Source organism: Gasterosteus aculeatus, chromosome 2, assembly GCF_964276395.1.
Source record: "Gasterosteus aculeatus chromosome 2, fGasAcu3.hap1.1, whole genome shotgun sequence".
Classification (NCBI taxonomy): domain Eukaryota; kingdom Metazoa; phylum Chordata; class Actinopteri; order Perciformes; family Gasterosteidae; genus Gasterosteus; species Gasterosteus aculeatus.
Genome location: NC_135689.1, coordinates 24,156,475 through 24,175,647, shown reverse-complemented (window position 1 = coordinate 24,175,647; position 19,173 = coordinate 24,156,475). Strand labels below are relative to the sequence as shown.

General features: G+C 48.3%; 2 protein-coding genes and 1 long non-coding RNA gene across 5 annotated transcripts; 1 reads left to right on the top strand and 2 right to left on the bottom strand.

Moving 5' to 3' along the window:
• Positions 1–280: 280 nt before the first annotated feature.
• On the bottom strand, positions 281–12,296 carry plod1a (procollagen-lysine, 2-oxoglutarate 5-dioxygenase 1a). 2 transcript variants are annotated; one of them, XM_040193139.2, is made up of 19 exons: positions 12,009–12,296; positions 10,549–10,640; positions 10,258–10,391; positions 9,871–10,034; positions 9,282–9,394; positions 9,061–9,124; positions 7,320–7,417; positions 5,678–5,779; positions 5,432–5,563; positions 4,877–4,998; positions 4,406–4,510; positions 4,158–4,283; positions 3,917–4,058; positions 3,702–3,815; positions 2,707–2,772; positions 2,408–2,512; positions 2,090–2,236; positions 1,734–1,859; positions 281–790 (listed from the first exon to the last, which is right to left on the bottom strand). In XM_040193139.2, the coding sequence occupies exons 1-19, from the start codon at positions 12,082–12,084 to the stop codon at positions 635–637; spliced, it is 2,184 nt and encodes a 727-aa protein (XP_040049073.2). In that variant the 5' UTR covers positions 12,085–12,296; the 3' UTR covers positions 281–634. The 2 variants fall into 2 exon arrangements, with proteins under 2 accessions (XP_040049073.2, XP_040049072.2); XM_040193138.2 differs by lacking the exon at positions 1,734–1,859 and adding an exon at positions 1,394–1,519 and having other exon boundaries at positions 12,009–12,250.
• A 160-nt stretch (positions 12,297–12,456) lies between these two features.
• LOC144386650 (uncharacterized) lies at positions 12,457–14,325 on the bottom strand. The gene is made up of 2 exons (XR_013452367.1): positions 13,203–14,325; positions 12,457–13,144 (listed from the first exon to the last, which is right to left on the bottom strand). It is a non-coding gene; the product is annotated as an uncharacterized LOC144386650 (long non-coding RNA).
• Positions 13,141–18,445, top strand: kiaa2013 (KIAA2013 ortholog). Of its 2 annotated transcripts, none has more exons than XM_040193148.2 (3): positions 13,141–14,328; positions 15,160–16,013; positions 16,961–18,445. In XM_040193148.2, the coding sequence occupies exons 1-3, from the start codon at positions 13,383–13,385 to the stop codon at positions 17,009–17,011; spliced, it is 1,851 nt and encodes a 616-aa protein (XP_040049082.2). In that variant the 5' UTR covers positions 13,141–13,382; the 3' UTR covers positions 17,012–18,445. The 2 variants fall into 2 exon arrangements, with proteins under 2 accessions (XP_040049082.2, XP_040049083.2); XM_040193149.2 differs by having other exon boundaries at positions 16,182–18,445.
• Positions 18,446–19,173: the final 728 nt, after the last annotated feature.

The window sequence follows — 19,173 nt, the reverse complement described above, 5'->3', positions numbered from 1 at the left end:
ATTGTCATTTGGGGTTAATGTCAAAATAAACTTTCTAAATGCTCACATTGCTTGTTTGGCTTATTTCCCTGTGTTTACGAGAGAGAACCTGATACTGCGGCCCGAGGCAACTAAATCCAGTTGGAGGCCAAACATTTTATGGTTGATATTTTTGACCCCACGATAAAGTCGTGCCACCGACGGCTGACCGGTTCTCCTGTTCTGGTCCTTTACTCTGAAAAGCATCCAGTCACTATCATGGTCTCCCACACGTGGAGTGAATTTCACACAAAGACACACGTTGATGAATATACTTTAATCACAGTAGTTTGTAACATGACGTGGAATAAATGTCCAATAAAATACACAAAATAAATAAAGGCGGCGTTTCGGGCTTCGGAGTGTCTGACTAAGAAAAGAAAGTAAGAAAAAGTACGACGCAGCTGAACTCCTGGTGATTTCCTGAGAGGAGTCCAGCTCAACAGCTGGTAATACAACACGTGCACAGCTGGATTGTGGACCAGCGCACACAGATGTTTACTACAGGAGGAGGCAGCGCGTCGTTGCTCTAACGGAAAGCGAACGTGGGGCACAAGACAAGCCAACGAGCTGAAGGAGCCGCCTGGTTGGTCTGGACCAGCCGCCTGTGGGGGGTTCAGGGGTCCACAAAGGACACGGCGATGTAGCGCACGCCGCCGGTGGTGGGCAGGCCCTCGTGGTAGTGCGTGAGGCGGCCCGGGTGCAGGAGGGTCCAGCCTTTACGCGGCGCCTGAACCGAGCAGTTGTAGCGGAGGAACCGGCATCCGCCTCCCTGCAGGCGCAGCACAGCGACAGGTCACCAAACGTTTCACCGTGAGAGAATATGGACTTGGTCTGGTTTTCTTACGGCATCGGACCATAAATCACTGCTGAGGTTAAGTTACAGCTGAATATATCATATCCTAACACAAGCTGCAGCACGACGCAGAACACCGGGGACTAAGGCGGAAACAACACGGATGCAGAAATAACAACAGGGCTCCGAGCTGCAGCGTCATGCAGAGACGACAAACACAGAAATGACACCGATGCAAAGTTTGAAACATCAGCGAGGAAGATGTTCGTGTTGGAAACGATGATGATGTTATTGCATATTCAGTGACCAAGCAAGCCCACCCCCCCCACCACCCCGTGGACCATGGGCTGTAGCTGTCCCAGCCTCACGCTCAGTGACAAAATGATTATTAACTGAGGCTTATTCAGGATTCATATTCACAATCGGTTACTGTTGAATATGTCGTATCCTGCAACTGCTTTGTTGTAGGGAAAATATATATTGCATGATTGCTTTTATTAGCGTCTGATGTGAGGATGATGGATCCGACCCTTCCAGCATGTAGGAGCACGATGAACACATGAAACTAAACCCACTCACCTGGTAATCGGGGCCCACCTGATTGAGGGCAATGTTTAAAGTGAAAGTGGAGGCGTCGTGATGTGGTCTCAGAGACGGCTGCTCGTCTGGCTTATATCTAACTACAAAGGCCAAGTCAAACAGAGCCTGCAAACACACAGACAGACAGAGAGGAGTCATGCAAGCGCTGGCATCTGGCCACGGGGGGGGGGGGGGGGGGGGGGCACCTCGCCGCCCTGCTAAACACAGCAAGCATCAGCTCGGTTCCCGGTCCAGCATTCACTTCCAGACATGGAGAGGAGAAGCAGAGAGAGGTGGAGATCGGCCACACCGTCACGTCCCGTAGCTCCTCCCCATTTACCTGGTAGTCAAGGTCTTTGCTGTTGAGAGCTACGTTAATAGTGAATGTGGAGGCGTCGTGGTGAGGGACGAGCAGCGGCTGCTCGTCGGGTTTGTACCTCACCACAAAGTTCAAGGGAGTGGAGCACTGATGAGAGAAGACATGTGAGACAGCAGCACAGGATCACCGATGAAAGCTGCTATTCAGCACCACCATGTCTCTGGTAGAAACAATGTCTGATGATATTTGACTTTCTTCTCTCTTATTCACCTCCGATCCACTGATCTACTCTCAAACACACGTGTCTACAGAACGGGGCTGCAGGCCCAGCAGGACCCCTTGAGACGGTGCAGGTGGGCTGGAGGGTCACGTCTTACCTTGGTGAAGTAGCCGGGGTACATTTTCTCCGTTATAGGCGCTATATACTCCAGTAAGAACTTCTGCCATTCCTTTTCAAAGTTGATCTGATTCATGTGGATGTCGATGGTGGGGACGTTCTCGTAGCCTCCTTGGATTCTGTTGTCCTGACAAACCCAGAAATAAACACGTTTAGAAAAATGTCAGCGACTCTTCAGGTATTCCTTTTACAGCAGATGGCCGATTCATTACACAAATAACCATCCAATGATGTGTTTTTATTGTTATACTGAAGATAAACCATCTTTACAAATAAAGACAGTTAGAGAATAACATACCGTAGTGGCTCCTCCGGACCACTTCCCAAAATGTTCCATTTCTTCAACGATGTGGTTACAACCAACATCAGACAGAATTGGGAACCAGTAGACATCAGGACAAGGCTGGGAGACGAAGGACAGGAGGGCAGGTCACACATTAATAAATCACATCCATGTCCAACCCTTTTTTAAAGAACTGTCTGTACTGGGATCTTATCAGAGAATATATATATATATATATAGCTATATATATATGTATAGATATATATATGACAGAAGACATGTGGGGACCAGCTCATGGTCACATGTACACTCACAGTTTCAATCAGCTGGTCTCTCATGATGCGGGTGTAGTTCTCATGAATGTAGCGCTCCTGCCAGTCCTGCAGCCGACACACATGGTTACACACGCTGCCACATGCTGGTGTTCAGCATGTTACTACACGCTACTACACGCTGCTACTACACGCTGCTACTACACACTGCTACTACACGGTACTATTACACGCTACTACTACACGCTGCTACACACTACTACTACACGCTGCTACTACACGCTGCTACTACACGCTGCTACACGCTACTACTACACACTACTACTACACGCTGCTACACGCTACTACTACACGCTGCTACTACACGCTGCTACACGCTACTACTACACACTACTACTACACGCTGCTACTACACGCTGCTACTACACGCTGCTACACGCTACTACTACACACTACTACTACACGCTGCTACTACATGCTACTACTACACGCTGCTACTACACGCTACTACTACACGCTGCTACTACACGCTGCTACTACTACATGCTACTACTACTACACGCTGCTACTACACGCTGCTACTACACGCTCCTTCGCGCTACTACTACATGCTGCTACTACATGCTACTACACGCTGCTACTACACGCTACTGCTACACACTGCTACTACACGCTGCTACACACTACTACTACACGCTGCTACTACACGCTGCTACACACTACTACTACACACTGCTACTACTACACACTGCTACTACATGCTACTACACGCTACTACTACACGCTGCCACTACACGCTGCTACTACACGCTACTACTACTACACCCTACTACTACACGCTACTACATGTCCTCCAATGCTCATCACTGCTTGAGAGCACACAGCAGGAGGACATGGGGACGGGTGGAGACACATCCATATGATTCACATGATGACAAGATTCTCATTTTCATACATTCATTTTCAATAACCAAGCAACAGCACAAGAGTCCTGCATCGCACAAAGACCCGTCACCATGACTACCACCTCGGCTCACCACTGGATTTTCAAAGATCTGCCACAGGTCGTTATGAAGATGGCTCGTCTGATAGTTTTGTGTAGACAGGATGCGGCCAAACGTGTGCATGTTGGTGACATACATGAAGACTCCCTGAAAGAAAGATTAGAGTATTTCAACAGCAGCTTCTTCATTCCGTCTAAGAGCAAGTCGATGAGCAAAGTGTTTGCTCATCGACACGTGTGCGGACTGACCTGGCCGCGGACGTTGTGGCAGTAGGCCATGTCGGGGTCTAAGAGGCTTGAGGTGAACAGCTCGTAGGTGGAGAGCTCTGAGCGAAGGAGGCCGGCCTTCACCAGGTACACACTGGACAGGTACGGGACGCTCCACACACCGCTACAAAGCACACACACACACACACACCAGCAGCACCCGGAACGTGAGTACTGGAAGTCCTTCGCTGACGTGATCCCTGTGATGGCGTGCTGGACTCACACTCTGCGCCCTTGAACTATGTCCACGTAGTCCTCAGACCGGGCGTAGTAGCCTTCTGCGCTGAGGGCTCCCCAGAAGTTGCTCCACAGTCGTCCAACGCGAGTGATCATGGGCGCCACGATGGGACTGATGGACCATTAGAAGAAGGTTACTAAACGTCTTAGTAAAGTGCTGATGAATGAGTGTGACAGAATAAGCCAACGCCGCTACATTCATGTTAATAATTCAACACTGTTAAATATACCTACAGGTTTTGTTCAATGAGGATTTGAAGTGTTTCTTCGTTCTCTAGAACCACTTCTATGTCCAAGACGAACAAATAGTCACAGTCCTCGTCCTTCCGGCACACGTCACTGAAAGAGAGGAAAGATGGTATGTGAGGGTGCAGAGGGGAGCGCTGTGCAGACACTCATCTGTGGAGCATGAGGTGAAAAGACAAGAGCAGAAGAGATGACGTCTTCCCACATCTCTGTGATGGCTTCCAAACTCATGGGTGGTGTTAAACGCAGACTAGAGGGAGCGTAAAGAAACGCTGTGATGACCTTCAATCCTCCAGCTGCTTCACTGGGGGGTTTGTGCACATCAGAGGAACACACCTACAGCTCCTTGCGTGTTTTAACAGGCCTTCTGATTCTTGGACGTGGTCACTTTTTATGCCATGACCTGGAATAAATTAAACATTCGAGCACACAGCCGACCACTGGTCACTTGGGACTCACAAGCCCAGGTTGCGGGATGCGGCTTGATCCATCTCCTCTTCAGGGCCGACCAGCTTGACATCCTGATACAAGCTTCCATGGTCCTTCACAAAGGAGCTCAGCTGACCCTCGTGATGGGCTTCCTGCAGGGAGAGGAGGAACAAACAGTTACTACAGAGAAAGCAGGTATGCATGTGTGGTACATGTCTGTACAACCAGTAGCCTTTTCTCTACATGAAGCAACTCGGTTTGCCTTCCAAAGATGGTTCTAATTTGGTGACAAGCTTCTGAATCTTTAGTGATTCATGTATCATAATGGAGGTCTTATTCCTGCAGTAGTTTCATTCTGTTTCTTTTAAGGCTTTGGATATCTTAGCTCGGTGTTTCACCAGGGGGGCTACCCCCCCCCCCACTGTCCGCACGCAGCCGACGCCTCTGAAAACGACTATCTCACCAACTGATTCACTAACAAAGTAAATGATTTACTGCCCCCCCTACAAACGGGGGCCAAATCCATTTAGTGCACGTGACCGTGCGTTTATGACTTCTAACACAGTAACAGAAGGATGCTGTTACCTGGTTGTAGATGAAGAGTTTCAATCTGTTCTTGGGATACTGGAGCCTCAGTAGGCGTTCAAAGAACACTTCCACAAAAGGAGTGGGCTGCTGGATGAAGATGGCAATGAGCACCAGGGGGTACTCGCTCTCCTGTAGGAGAAAAACACACATGCCTCATAGTTCCAGGAGCGATATAGAGGAGATAGAGTTGAGGTAAATCTTGCACAAAGAGGTGATGTGATCATCAGAGGCCTGGGAACTGACCTTAAGCGCCGTGAGGGGGCGCAGATCCTCGTGACACGCTGTGCATCCGGTCTCAAACGTCCACATGTTGGGGATGTAGTTACCCAGGTAGTTGATCTGGAGCTGGAAAACAAATTCATGTCTTCCCTGTTCCTGATATACAGTACTACAACTTACCGCACACAAATTATTTTCATTTGTATTGCAGGGCTCTGACCCTCTTTGTGGCTGGGCGGGTGTACATGTGTGATTCACACCATGGACAGTTTTCTAACTAACTTTGACCGGTGCTGTGCTTGACACCATAGACCATTGTATCCTGTTGCAGAGACTAGAACATTTAATTGGTATCAAAGGAACTGCACTCAGCTGGTTTAAATCCTACTTATCGGATCGATCCCAGTTTGTGCTTGTAAACGGTGAATCCTCAAAGACCACCAATGTTGGTCACGGAGTCCCACAAGGTTCTGTACTTGGACCGATTTTATTTACCCTCTATATGCTTCCTTTGGGTGATCTTATCAGAAAACACCGCATAAACTTTCATTGTTATGCAGAGGATACTCAACTGTATCTGTCGATGAAACCAGAAGAGACCGACCAGCTAGTTAGACTTCAACAATGTCTTGGAGACACCAAAACTTGATAAAAAGCAAAAAAGTTATCGTGATAGGCCCAGAGCGCCTTAGGTCACATGATACACTTTTTATGGATGGAATTGTTCTGGTATCCAGCAGCACCGTCAAAAATCAAGAATAGATTTTAAGGTACTTACAAGGCACTTGCTGGTGAGGCACCGTCGTATCTTAAAGAGCTTGTAACACCGTATTGCCCTACAAGGCAGCTGCGCTCCATAGATGCTGGTTACTTGTTGTTCCTATGGTTTTAAAAAGTAGGCTGGGGGCCAGAGCCTTCAGTTATCAAGCTCCTCTTTTGTGGAACCAGGTTCCACTTTCAGTCCGGGGGGCAGATTCGGTAAGCCTTTTCTCTTTGATAGTGCGTATAGTAAGGGCTGGCTCAGGTCAGCCTGGACCAGCCCTTAGTTAAGCTGCTAGAGGCCTAGACTGCAGGAGGACACACATTACTGTCATTTTAACATCATCCTTAACATCCTATGGTATTTGTGCTCTCCCTCCCCACAGGTTTCTGTAGATGGTGCTTCTTTCTGATGGTGGTTGTTCCTACAGTGGTCCTGCCGTACACCTGCTTACTACTCTCAATATTTGAATCATTTTTGTTATAGGAATTGAATGTATTATACGTCTTTTACATTGTTCATTCTGTACACATGACATCCATTGTAGTCTGTCCATCAGGAGACGCATCCTCCTCTGACGTTCTCACTAAGCCTTCTTTCTTTTTTTCTCTCCCCATGGAAGGGTTTTCATTTTGGGGAGCTTTTCTTGAGCCGGTTCCAGCACAGGGAATGTTGCATGAGTACAGACTGTAAAGCCCTCTGAGGCTCATTTTGGATTTCAGGATGTACAATGAGTTGTGAGTTGTGTTACTGAGTTGTCTCTTCTCTGAAGCTTGTCCTCCACAACCGGACGCGTGTTGGATTCAGCTAATCCTTTCTGCATCAACGTGTTGATAATGTGCTCTCGGGCTTGGATCATGACACACGAGTCATGTGACCGGCCAGAGGGCTGTGATTGGTCCGTACCTTGGTAGGTCCGTTCCCGTGGATGACGACAGGCAGCGTATCATACAGCACATTTCTGGCTCGTACCCGCCCATCCTCAAACTTCAGCACCACGTCGTCTGGAAACACACACACACAAAGGAAGAAGAGATTAAACGCACACAAAACCTTTGTTCATAGTCTTCGTTCATTAAAAAATATGTTGAACATAACGTCTATTCTAAGCAGTGTAAGACAGACAGCAGACTGCTTTCAAATCTATTTTTTAAAGATATAATTTGCTCAGTAGATAAGTGGAAAATCTATTTGTATTACATGTCACTGCATCCTTAGATTAATAGAACCTGACTGTACTTCAGAGTCAGATTCTACAACATCACACTTATACGAATGGAAATGATATCTTCATATGCAATGATTACCTTGCTGAACAAAACCTTGTGAGTCATCATCATCATAAATGTGTCTTTGCCACAGAGCTTATTTTTTGTAATAATTCAAAATCGATTCTCGTCAGCTTTTTGTCGAGTGCAATGCAAACTAAAAAAGGACAAAAAAGATCAAAATGAAACAGTAAATATATTAAATTAGTGTTTTCTCTCAAAGGCTAATTAGCGTAACATGTACCATAGTGTAAACTTTAATTGTGGTGAGTAAGTAATTACCAATATATCAAAGATTTGGAAACCTTTTCTCATTCAAAGGTTAGCTAGTGCGCCGTGGATGTGTCTGTTCAGTACGGTGATCTTGATAGAGGAAGAAGGCTTACTGGGGGCAGACGGCCCTCAGGCTCTCATCCGTTTCTCACCGAACCAACAAATTCCTTCCTCTGCCTCAACAAATGCTGCAGACTGCTGTGAGCGGAGCTCGTGTCTAAACGTGCAGCCCTTTCCTCTTCTGCGTTACGCCCTCAGCGGTGGAAGCCGCGCGCTACCTTCTCCAGATGAACCGCTGTTTGCAATGAAATAGGAGCGTAAGAGATTGCAGCATATTTTAGTGCCACTTGAAGAGTTTTAAGCATATCTTGATGATTCTGGGATACTATTGGGATTCACTCGATGTTCCACCTTTTGGTCCATGAAATACAGAGAAAAGAGATGTTGCCAGGTGTTCAACAGCTGTTCCGAAGGAGTTACAGCCGGTTAAATCTCGCTGCAGCTCACATGCACTAAAAGCAAAGGTCCCGACCTGCTACGTCAACAAACACCCATTTTCCAGCCTCCATGTGACAATCCTGTGTAGTCGACACCGCCGAGCGATCGGACGGTGACTGTGTGCTTTGTGGATGCAGAGTTCTCCTGAGTTCCTGCTGAGAGCTGAAGCGATGAGCACACGGTGAGTGGAACCATCTCTTCTGGTTGGCATTACATGTTGACATCATCCGTCGGTCGGTGGAGTACCGTCTGAAACCTCGGGCACGTTGCCTGTTGTCATACTTTATTACAGCAGATAGGTGAAGAGAAGTAGAACGTCGAGCGCTGAATGAGACATTTTAAGTCAACTAAGATGTTCCGGTCAACTTTCATGAGATTGAGAACAAATCAATAAAAGAATAAATCCAGAGAGAGTTCGGGTCCTTTCCTACATTAGATGGGATGAAGCTTTTCCCCTTCAGCACTGAAGAAAAGGGTGGGTGTTATTTTACATTTGCATCCTCAGCGGATGACACAGCGTGGAGCGGGAAAATACGGGCGAGAGGATGTCTTCATCGACCTCCATGAAGCCGCTTCCCGGACTAACAGGCCACGTTCAAGGGACTCACCGAGGGCTCCGTGAAGGTTCTGGAACAATCTGCATCTGCTGTCCAGAGTGATATTTATGGATTTCTGAAACATTAACACGCATTGTTTTCACAAATGAAATAGAGGTGAAAAAGTGATGACAAACAGGCCGACAGAGGAAAAGGCTCTGATCCACTGGCTGTCCATGTGCTGAGTCCCATTAACCAGGGGAAATATAATACAGATAATAAAACAAACTCACCCGTTTAACTGGATCAATGTAAATGTTGGTGAAGAACAGCTGGTCACTGTCCGTGTCCTCTCCTGTCCAGTCAGCGAGCATTTCTTTGATGTTGGGAAGGTGGCCAATAAAACCTGTGGAAACAAACAGGAAGTGAGCAGCTGTAATATTTCTCCATGTATATAAACCGTCGTTTACAATTCAATCTACTTTGTGAAGCCCAAAATCACACATTTGCCCCCAAATCACGCGTCCAGCTTGTAAATAATAAAGGTGTCACCTTGTAAGGAAGCAGGGTTTTGTCTAACAGAGCAGTGAACGTGCCCACTACCATCCCAGCGGAGCCACCCGTGTACTCACTACATACGGTATATAATCACTATACGACTGGAAAGCCCCATGAAAACACGTCGCTAATACATCTAGTTAGGCGCGTTGCGTACCGTGATACCGTGATTGACTTTTTTGTAGCATATCCAAGAGCACGTGGGCGAAACACGTCAAGTCAATCAGTGGAACTGGGCAAAAGAAGAGCGGCTGGACACCATTGAGTAAGCACCTCCTGGTGGAGCGGACCCCCTGACCCAGGGTCGCAGCTACGGGGCCTTACCTCCTGAGCCTAGGAACCGGTTGCCCTCGGCAACGTGGGGGTGCTTGTCCTCCAGGTGTCTGTCGGGCCAGATCAGGCTCTCAGAGGAGAACACCACCTTGTGTCTGGCCTGCTGGAACTTCTTGAGTAGCTCGCTGGGGCCTGAAGCGAACACCACATCGTAGCTGTGTGCGGCGGGGGGAGAGAGAGCGATCAGCACGGAGCGAAGCCACAACGGAGGGTTGTCTTTCATGGCTTCTGTGGACAGCGAGGTGCTCAGTGTCCACGTGTTTCAGCCAGGAGCAAACTGGCAGTGAGTGACATTTCATGATGGGAACCTTAATTCCAGAGTGAACCAGTGGCAGCGGGTTACAGTGCATTGAAGTGGGCCGGTGGTGGAGACGCTACCTTTCAACGAAAAGGAGGATCTGCTTCTCGTCCTTCATGTCCTCCACAGCGGCTTTAAGGAGGCGCACTTTCTGACCTCCTCCTGGAGATGACGTGTGGTCGCCAGACTTCCATTTCTCCCCTTCGCCAAGGACCTTACGGCATACGTACAAGCATACGTTGAATATAGGACTCCAGTAATGAGAATACTCACCGACCAACGCAAAAGTCAGAGCCTTATTTCTGTGACTGACATTCGTTGAAAGCGATGGCGGTTCCCGTGTAGAGAACAGATGCCACGCGGGTTCCTACCTTCACAGTGTAGTTGAAATGTTTAGCTGAGCGAAAGAAGCGCTTGAAGCCGTCCGTCTCTCTGGTTGCAACAGTCACAACCACGAGTTCCTCTGGAAGACACCACAAGCAGAAGAATGTGAGGGATCCTCCTCTGACGTTCTCACCCAGGTTCCTTATTGCCCCATGGAAGGGTTTCTGTGAGGGTTTCGGTGCAGACTGTGAAGCCCTCTGTGGCTAATTTGTCATTTGGGCTACAAAATAAAATGAACAAAACAGATCTGCTGAAGGTATCTGATGATGAGACCTTCCAGCTGATGTCTCAGTTACATGGCTCTCTCTTCCCGTCGTCTAACAAAGACATAAATGGAGAAAATGAATTCTTTGAACTGACTGTTATTCCTTGGACCCCACAAGGCCCCTGGGGCCCAGGTGAGTCAATAACAAAAGTTATTTCCTTATTTATTGGAGAAATATTAAATTTTCATTGATTCCATATTTGTACTTTGAGGAGGATATTTAGTTTCAGCCCCAAAAATGCTGAAAAAATGACTGAAAGTATTTCTAATGTATTATTTAATTGTTGTACATGGGTTGTAATATTTTACATGTTGTATTTTATATGTTTTGTCAAAGTAATAATAACCCATTTGTCACAGATTATCTTATTAGCGATTTACACACACGTTCTCATATGGTATATCAATACACTTTGTCATTTCTCTTTCTTCATATATCAGACTTGTATCAGTTATGGACAGTCCGACCATGCATGTGACTATATGAACCACGCACGCAGTCGCCACCTTTTCCGCATCTGCAGGACATTAGTTTATAAAAGATGTGCATTTGAAGGAGGGAAGGACGAGGCTCGTCGTTCATTTAGTCCTCCAGTTTTTAACAGTAAACATGTGCTTTACTGCAGGTCCGTCTCCTCCTTCCTCACCTACTTCACTCACATACTTTTCAAGCTAAGGAAAAGTCCGCAGACTGCAAACTGCGGCAACTTTGTCCCGTTCTCTGTCCCTGAGGGTTGATGGGAGCCTCGTAAAGTTATATACACCGTATACACACACGCGCGCGCGCGGGCGGGTAAAGCTGTGACGTCACGAGCTGCGCGTGCACGGTGCGCTGCTCGCCCCGTCCACGTCAGCGACGCGCGCGTCCCCCTCGCGGCTCCCGGGCGAAGACACGGCGCGCTTTTAAAGCGGAAAATAATTTAGTTAATGTCTTTAATAAATTAAATAAAGTTTAATGCACCACGTGTCACCACACGAAGACACGTCTCCGCTTAGCTAACAGGTCTCACTGCCTGCTACAGACCGGGGACCAGCGTGGACGTGACGGGACACTAGCGTGGACATGACGGAGACCAGCGTGGACATGACGGAGACCAGCGTGGACATGACGGAGACCAGCGTGGACATGACGGAGACTGGCGCCGTGCCGCCGCTCGTGGGCGCGGGCGGAGCCGCACTTACCTTCGGGGAGTCGCTGCTCGTCCCCGCCTGCCAGGGACAGGAGCGCGCACAGGAGGACCCCCGCTGACAGTCTCATTTCACTGATTCCAGTGGAATCGCCCGCAAGATAATCGGTGCAAAGCCGAACTGTGCACGTCCGCAGAAAGTCCTGTCTCAAACTTTTTCTCTGCCCCTCTCTCTCTCTCCCTCCCCCTTTCTCTCTCTCTCTCCCCCTCTCTCGCCCCCATTCTCTCTCTGTCCCCCCCTAACGGGACAGCCCCAGTAGGAGAAAGACGGCCCATCTCCTGTGAGAACATGACCACTTGCACGTAGCTTTTACTTCCTCCAGTAACTCTACACTATACATCTAATTACAGTACAAACAATTGGTGTTTATTTTGTCTTTTTTAATTATGCTGGTGGATTTGAATCTTTTGAACCTCCCTGTGAGAAATAATAATGATCCAAATCTCTCCATTACATTTATTAAACAGATGTAAGGATACAGAGCTCTTTCGCTACTGTTCACTTTAATCACAATACACATTCTAACAGAGTATATATTCATGTATTTATTCACAGTATTTAGTTTTTTACTTTCATGTGATTTGGCATTGACGTTTTAACAATACACGCAATTAAAGTTTAAAATGAACACGTTTGCATTTGTTTCTGAGGAAGATTCGGTGTGATGAAAACTACAATATAACTATTCTTATTACTATAAGTATTAACTAACTGGTCTAAATCAATTGAAGATACATTAATGGTGTTGTTTTGATTCAATTATTAAAGTGAAAGTATTACAACATACATTGATGTACCATACACATTTAAATTACATTACGACGTTACAATATACGCAGGTAGCAGAGTTCTACGACATTTCCGGTCGCTGATGTGCAGTTTTGCTTTGCGGCAGTTGAGACAAACACAAGACTCACTTGTGGCGGCGAGTTATTTACTGAGTTATTTACTGAGTTATTTACTGATGTTTTCACCCTGGAGGCGAACAGAGAAGGAAACGACTCGAGATACGACAGCCTGAAGGAGCCTGCTGGAGGACATGACCGCCAACACCACGCGAGAAGCAGCCGCGCGCCTCCAGTAGGCAGCCAAGCTAGCCGCCAGCTAAGCTAACCTAGCCGCGAGCTAACCTAGCCGCGAGCTAAGCTAGCCTAGCCGCTAGCTAAGCTAGCCTAGCCGCGAGCTAACCTAGCCTAGCCGCTAGCTAAGCTAACCTAGCCGCCAGCTAAGCTAGCCTAGCCGCCAGCTAAGGAAGCCCGTTCGCAGCATGTTTTGAGTAGAAGCGGACATACGCCCGATGTGACCAACGCGCCCCGACAGACGGCACGTTTCTCGGCGCTGGCCGGCGGCCTCCGGCCGGTGACGGCGATGTGGCTCCAGCAGAGACTGAAGGGGCTCCCGGGCTTGTTGTCCAGCAGCTGGGCGAGGAGGCTCCTCGTAGGGCTGCTGCTCTTCCTCATCTTCTACTGGTACCTGGGAGCGGAGCGGCGGTGGCGGTTCTTCGGCGGCTCGGTGCTGCCCGGTGGAGCGGCGGGACAGTGTCTCCTGGCGGAGGTCCACAGGTGGAAGTCTCTCGTGGACCGAGGGGAGGGCGTCTACAGCACAGCCCAGGAACCGCTAGACACGCCGTTCGTATCGGGGAACGGCCACATTCTCATCGACGTCGACTCCAACAAGCTGTGGGTCGCGTCGTCGTCGCAGCCCGGCTCGGCTCCGGTCCACCAGACCGAGTACTCGCCGAGAGTTGGCGTCCACCTGGAGGGGAAGCGGGCCGAGGCCCAGGCCGCCATGCTGTGGTTCCGGAAGGGCTCCGTGCTGTCGGTGCGCTGCGCGCTGCTGTCCGCCCGGGACTGCGTCACCATCAGAGAGGAGTTCATCGCGCACCGCCGCAGACCCAGCGTCTACCTGCAGAGGATCCACATCAGCAACCCGTCGGACCACGCCGCCTCCCTGGACGTGTCCTACGACAGCCCCTCCTTTGGAAGCAAGTTCTCCACCAGCGTGGAGAAACTGGAGGACAGGGAGATCGTGCTCTCCTCTGGCAGGGTGCTGGTGGACAATGGCCGCCTGGTGCTGGTGGTGGTGGCCTCCAAGAAGGTGAACGGCAGGATCCAGGTTCCAGCTAAACTAGAGCACAAAGACAACATCCTGTCGGTGGTGTGGACCTCGGAGCCCATCGAGCCCTCCAAGCTGGAGGAGACCTTCAGCACCCTCAGAGATGGAGCCAAGAAGGAGCTGGGGGAGCTGCTGAGGGCAAACGTGGATGAGCTGGTTGGAGATCACCAGCAGGCCTGGATGGACCTCTTCACGTCAGGTGAGGGACGCTCGGGTTGTAGTGGCTTCTAAAGGAGGATGCGGGTTTTACTCCAGTCACTAGAATCACAGCTGAGATCCAACAAGCGTCTACCTGCAGTCTGAGGAGGAAAACACACACACACACACACACACTTTTTAATTATTATATATTAATTATAATAAATATGGGCCCTTAGAAAGACATTGGCCTAAACATACCAAGGCACTAATGTGTGCTTTTGAAGGTCAAATGTCATAACAAAAGATCATATTTTATATTTATATACACATTTTCAGAAATAAAATATTGACTAAAACACCTTTCAAGACTTTTACTTCAAAACATATTTAATGAATTAATTGGCAGAATAAAACCGGCTGAATAAAATACAAATCTTTGCACACGTGGCCTGAATGATTTAAGCACAAGCACGTTGTTGGATTACAGAAGAGCAACAGAACTGATCTAAAAAAAACATTGAAGCGCATTAAAAAGTACAACGTTCCCACATACAGAGACGGCGGTCCATCAGTGGCTGGCAGCTCCAGGGGCCGTGGCCCCTGGCCGGTGCGTCCGCTCATGGGTTGAACTGTGATCCTCTGATTGAAGGACAAACACCGGTCGCTCAGTGGGACATGAATGTATTCTTTTCTTTCATAAAAGAACCTCCGACCCAGTTGTATTCTATTCTACTTCATTTTCACCACGTGAGCGCGCAAACTGAACGTAATGGAGGGAATTGAATGAAGTAGAAAGGTGGCAAAGTGTCGGTGTAACGCTCTGGAAACGCCTCCGGTTCTTGGATGCAGGCGGGTTTTAGTGAAGCTATTTTACTTTCTTTTCATTTAGGTGTTGAGATGAGGAAAATCACAGACTCCCACACGCCGTCCAGCCGCACGGTGAACACCACCCTCTACTACATCCTGTCCTCCTCCATGGCTCCCCTGCTGGACCGGAGGCTGAGCGGCGAGGACCGCGTCCGCCTCGAGTCCAGCCTCAAGTACGCAGACCACTGCTTCAGCGGCCACGCCACCATGCACGCGGAGAACCTGTGGCCCGAGCGGGTGAGCAGCGCCGCTCAGATCCTGCAGCTGGTCACGCTGTGGACTCTGACCCTGCAGAAGAGGGGCTGCAAGGTGCTGGTGGCGGCCGGAGCCCACGGCGCCATGCAGGGCATGGTGCTCAGCTTCGGCGGCCTTCAGTTCACCGAAAACCACCTTCAGTTCCAGGCTGACCCGGACGTGCTGCACAACAGCTACGCCCTGCGGGGGATCCACTACAACCAGGACCTCATTAACCTGGCGGTGCTGCTGGACGGGGAGGGGAAGCCTTTTCTGCACGTGTCCGTGAAGCCGCAGGAGAAACCGGTGAAGCTGTACGCCTGCGAGGCCGGCTGCCTCAACGAGCCCGTGGAGCTGACGTCGGAGTTCAAAGGTCACACCTTCCCCGTGATGGTGACGCAGCCCATCACGCCGCTCCTGTACATCTCCATAGACTTGCGCCACCTGCAGGATCTCCGCCACACCCTGCACCTCAAGTCCATCCTGGCCCACGAGGAGCACATGGCCAACCGGTACCCGGGGCTGCCCTTCCTCTTCTGGTTCAGCGTGGCGTCGCTCATAACGCTCTTCCACCTGTTCCTCTTCAAGCTCATCTACAACGAGTACTGTGGCCCCGGCGCCAAGCCCCTCTTCAGGAGCAAGGTATAAACAACCGTAGTAGAACATAACTGGGAACAAAGACTGATCCAATCTGCTCCTGTTTTGTACTCTGCAAAGTTTCCTCTCCGCCGACGCTCTGTTGGTCTGTTTCTCGGTTCTTCCCTTTTCCCGGGTGGACCTGCTTCCTCTCTCACGTGTCCATGTTTGCAGCGGGTTGGCGTGGTGGCCTGACGCAGAGGGGGACTCCCCACAATGCACCCACGGGACTGAGCAGAGCAGCGTGGTCTCGGCTGCAGTGCGATCACGAGCAGAGTAGCGTCGCCGGCTCGTCGTGGAACACCAAGCACTTGTTGATCGCAATGCAACAAAAGAAAAAGCACAAGTGATCGTTTTTGTTAAAAATCAGGAGGTCATGTTTTATCTTTAAGGCATTCACTTGGTTCTGACTTGAGTACTGAGTAGCAGTGTTTATGTATCTATAGTACATCTAAAGTCCCAGACACAAATTCTAAAACCGTTCTTTAAGGCGACACAACTCAAACAAGTTTAGTTTGAACAGAAGCCATTGACTTGTTTTGGACAAAACACAATTCAGAAACTTAAAACCTCAAATCCTACGGCATGCCTGGGAGAGCGTGCTGATGTATATCTATAGATCTAGATATATATCCACACATGAACGTGAGCCGTAATACAGGCACGGTCCTGTTAAAGAATTCAACTGAATTATATTAAATGCATTTGAGTTATTGAGCGTTCTATTACTCTTTACTACTGACCTGGTGACCAATCGGTCTGTTCCAGCTCCCCCTCGCGTTGACTTTCTCTACTCTTCCTGTTCTCCTGCGTTTTCATGATGTTTTTTATTGAATCACTCGATTAAATGAGGAATAAATCTCTGGGATGGCTTTGGCTCTTCACTAATGCTCTCTGACCCCTGCATGTCTGTTCATCTCTTCTGCTCTAACGCTCCCCTCTGACTTCACCAGGTCGCCCATAAAAGTGAGGATGGCTGCTGTGACGCCGCGAACGCTGTGTGAGTGCTGCAGTGCACGTAATCAATGGGAGCTATTGAGTGAGCTCCTGCTATCAGAAGAACACTCGCCCATCTGTTGTGACCAAACGTACCTGTAACCCACTTGCTCCCAATCACTGGTTAGATTTGGGACATTTGGCGGCTTGAACGTTTGGATTCGTCCAAGCAACAAAAGATGTTTGATTCATTCTAAACTCGGGTTTAGTATTTTGTTTAGATTTTTTTTTTCAAATCAATGAAAAAAGTGACGTTTGTCTTAGTTGAAGACGATCAAACTGGTTCTCCTCTAACTCAACGTAAACGCTTTACAAACCAAAGCTTCAAAATCAGCAGGAGAGACATTGAATAAATCCACACCTTCCCTCCGGGGCCTTCAATTCCCACAATGCAACTAGAGGCCGAGTACCGGAGCCTCTGTCCTCAGCAGGGACGAGCAGCAGCGCCTGGACGTCCTGTGGAGACGCCGGGGCCGCTCTGCTGTTGGCTCTCTGTTACCACGGCGCGGTGCTGCTGGGAGTCTGTTTAACGGGAACTTCATCTCAGCACCTGTCGCATTCCAGCAGGGGAAGGCGAGCAACGCTTCAGTGCTTCAAACTAGTGTCCTGTGTTTTCACAGGAGCCAACTGCTCCGTGGCTGTGAGATTTGACCTGGAATAAGTCCTAAAACCTGAAAGAGAGATCTAAACAGCTTTTATTCCAACCTCTTATGTGATATATGATATGAAATCATAACCCTCCGGTCAATCTGGAAGCCTTGAGGTGTCTTTAAAAAGGCAGTGATTTAGAGGACTAAAGGTCCTCACTTGAAAACGGGTCCTTCGGTATCTTAGTGGGGAGACGTGAAGTCCTGGTGGTGTTTATTTCTCCATGATCCTCCGAAGCAGAACATGCAAGTAGCGTCATGTTTGTCAGTCACAGATTATTCTCTGGCTGTGGAGAGAAACGGGGACGCCAACTTTACCACGACTAGAAGAATACTTTCTCCCTCCGGCTCCCTGTGCGTTGCGTTCTGTCCTTTTATTTTAAAGATGTAGTTTGCTTTAATCAAAGCAGGTAGCGTGAAGGCAACGGGTGTCTGCTAGAGGTCTTTGTGGTGTGAATTAGAGGTTCAGATCCTGCTGAAGTAACGCACACTGAACCCCACAGGCTCTTCATCCATTAAATGCTGGAAAAGTGCTTTATTAAATCTTTGGTTGTAATCGACCTGCCAGCGGTGATGTCATTTAGATACAAGGTGGGTGGGTTCTTATATATGATATTAATATTGTATCAAATTTGAATTAGGCTCAAGCAATGTGTTGGAAGGCTCTGCTCAGCCTTTTCAGGGTTTGACTTTAGTGGGAACTACTGAGGAAAAAGCCGTAATCACGTTGGGTTGTACTTGGTGGTTTGTAATAAGTGTTTGATTCTGTTTGACGGAATAAATCGGTGAAATTCAGTGAATCCTGTCCGACAGTTTGTTCCATATATCTTTGGGTAAGAACATCTTGGAGTGTTCAGCAGATAATGTTCCCGTATCTTCAAACGCTGCACTGCCCCCATGTTGCTAATGATGTGATCATCATATAGAACCAAATCCAGCCCAAACGTTTCACCTGAAGGTTTTGGTCTTGAACATTGAAAAAACCAAAACAATGTATTCGAAATAAATAAGTGGATGAAAAGTATTTTGGGGTTTAATATAGTTTTTACTCTGTTCTATATTTTTTAAAACCCATTTAGCTGACGCTTTTATCCAAAGCAACGTACGTTGCATTTTTAACCCGTGGTTTTGTTGAGCTGGATCTTGACTACACTTCCCAGAGTGCACCAGCAGAAATCCCTAGCTGTGGAGCGCCTGTGTAGAGGTCCTCATTCCCTTTTTAAACAGGCACGGCGGGGAAGAGACAAGTTACTCTACGGTTCGGTCCAAAGACGTTTAGTTTAAATGCTGATTCGTGTTTAAAGCATTGGTGACTGAGTAGATTAGCGCGAATCATTGCAGCAGCAAGTTAATTGCCAGGATTGCTAAAATATTTCATTAAATTTGAGTATAAGATAAGATGTTTATTTAAATGTAAACCCAGCTAAAAACTTAATTTGGGGATGTTTAATTTTGAAAGGTAATTTATGTTCTTTGTCATTAAAGGTTTACAAACTAACTCTGAACTGGCAAATCAATGGACA

Coding starts and splice junctions, on each gene's coding strand:
- kiaa2013 (XM_040193148.2), top strand. CDS start 13,383: ATGTGGCTCCAGCAGAGACTGAAGGGGCTCCCGGGCTTGTTGTCCAGC. Junction 14,329..15,159: donor GATGGACCTCTTCACGTCAG/GTGAGGGACGCT, acceptor CTTTTCATTTAG/GTGTTGAGATGAGGAAAATC. Junction 16,014..16,960: donor AGCCCCTCTTCAGGAGCAAG/GTATAAACAACC, acceptor TGACTTCACCAG/GTCGCCCATAAAAGTGAGGA.
- plod1a (XM_040193139.2), bottom strand. CDS start 12,084: ATGAGACTGTCAGCGGGGGTCCTCCTGTGCGCGCTCCTGTCCCTGGCA. Junction 4,511..4,876: donor GCATCCCGCAACCTGGGCTT/GTGAGTCCCAAG, acceptor CCTCTCTTTCAG/TGACGTGTGCCGGAAGGACG. Junction 2,237..2,407: donor GGTCCGGAGGAGCCACTACG/GTATGTTATTCT, acceptor TGGGTTTGTCAG/GACAACAGAATCCAAGGAGG.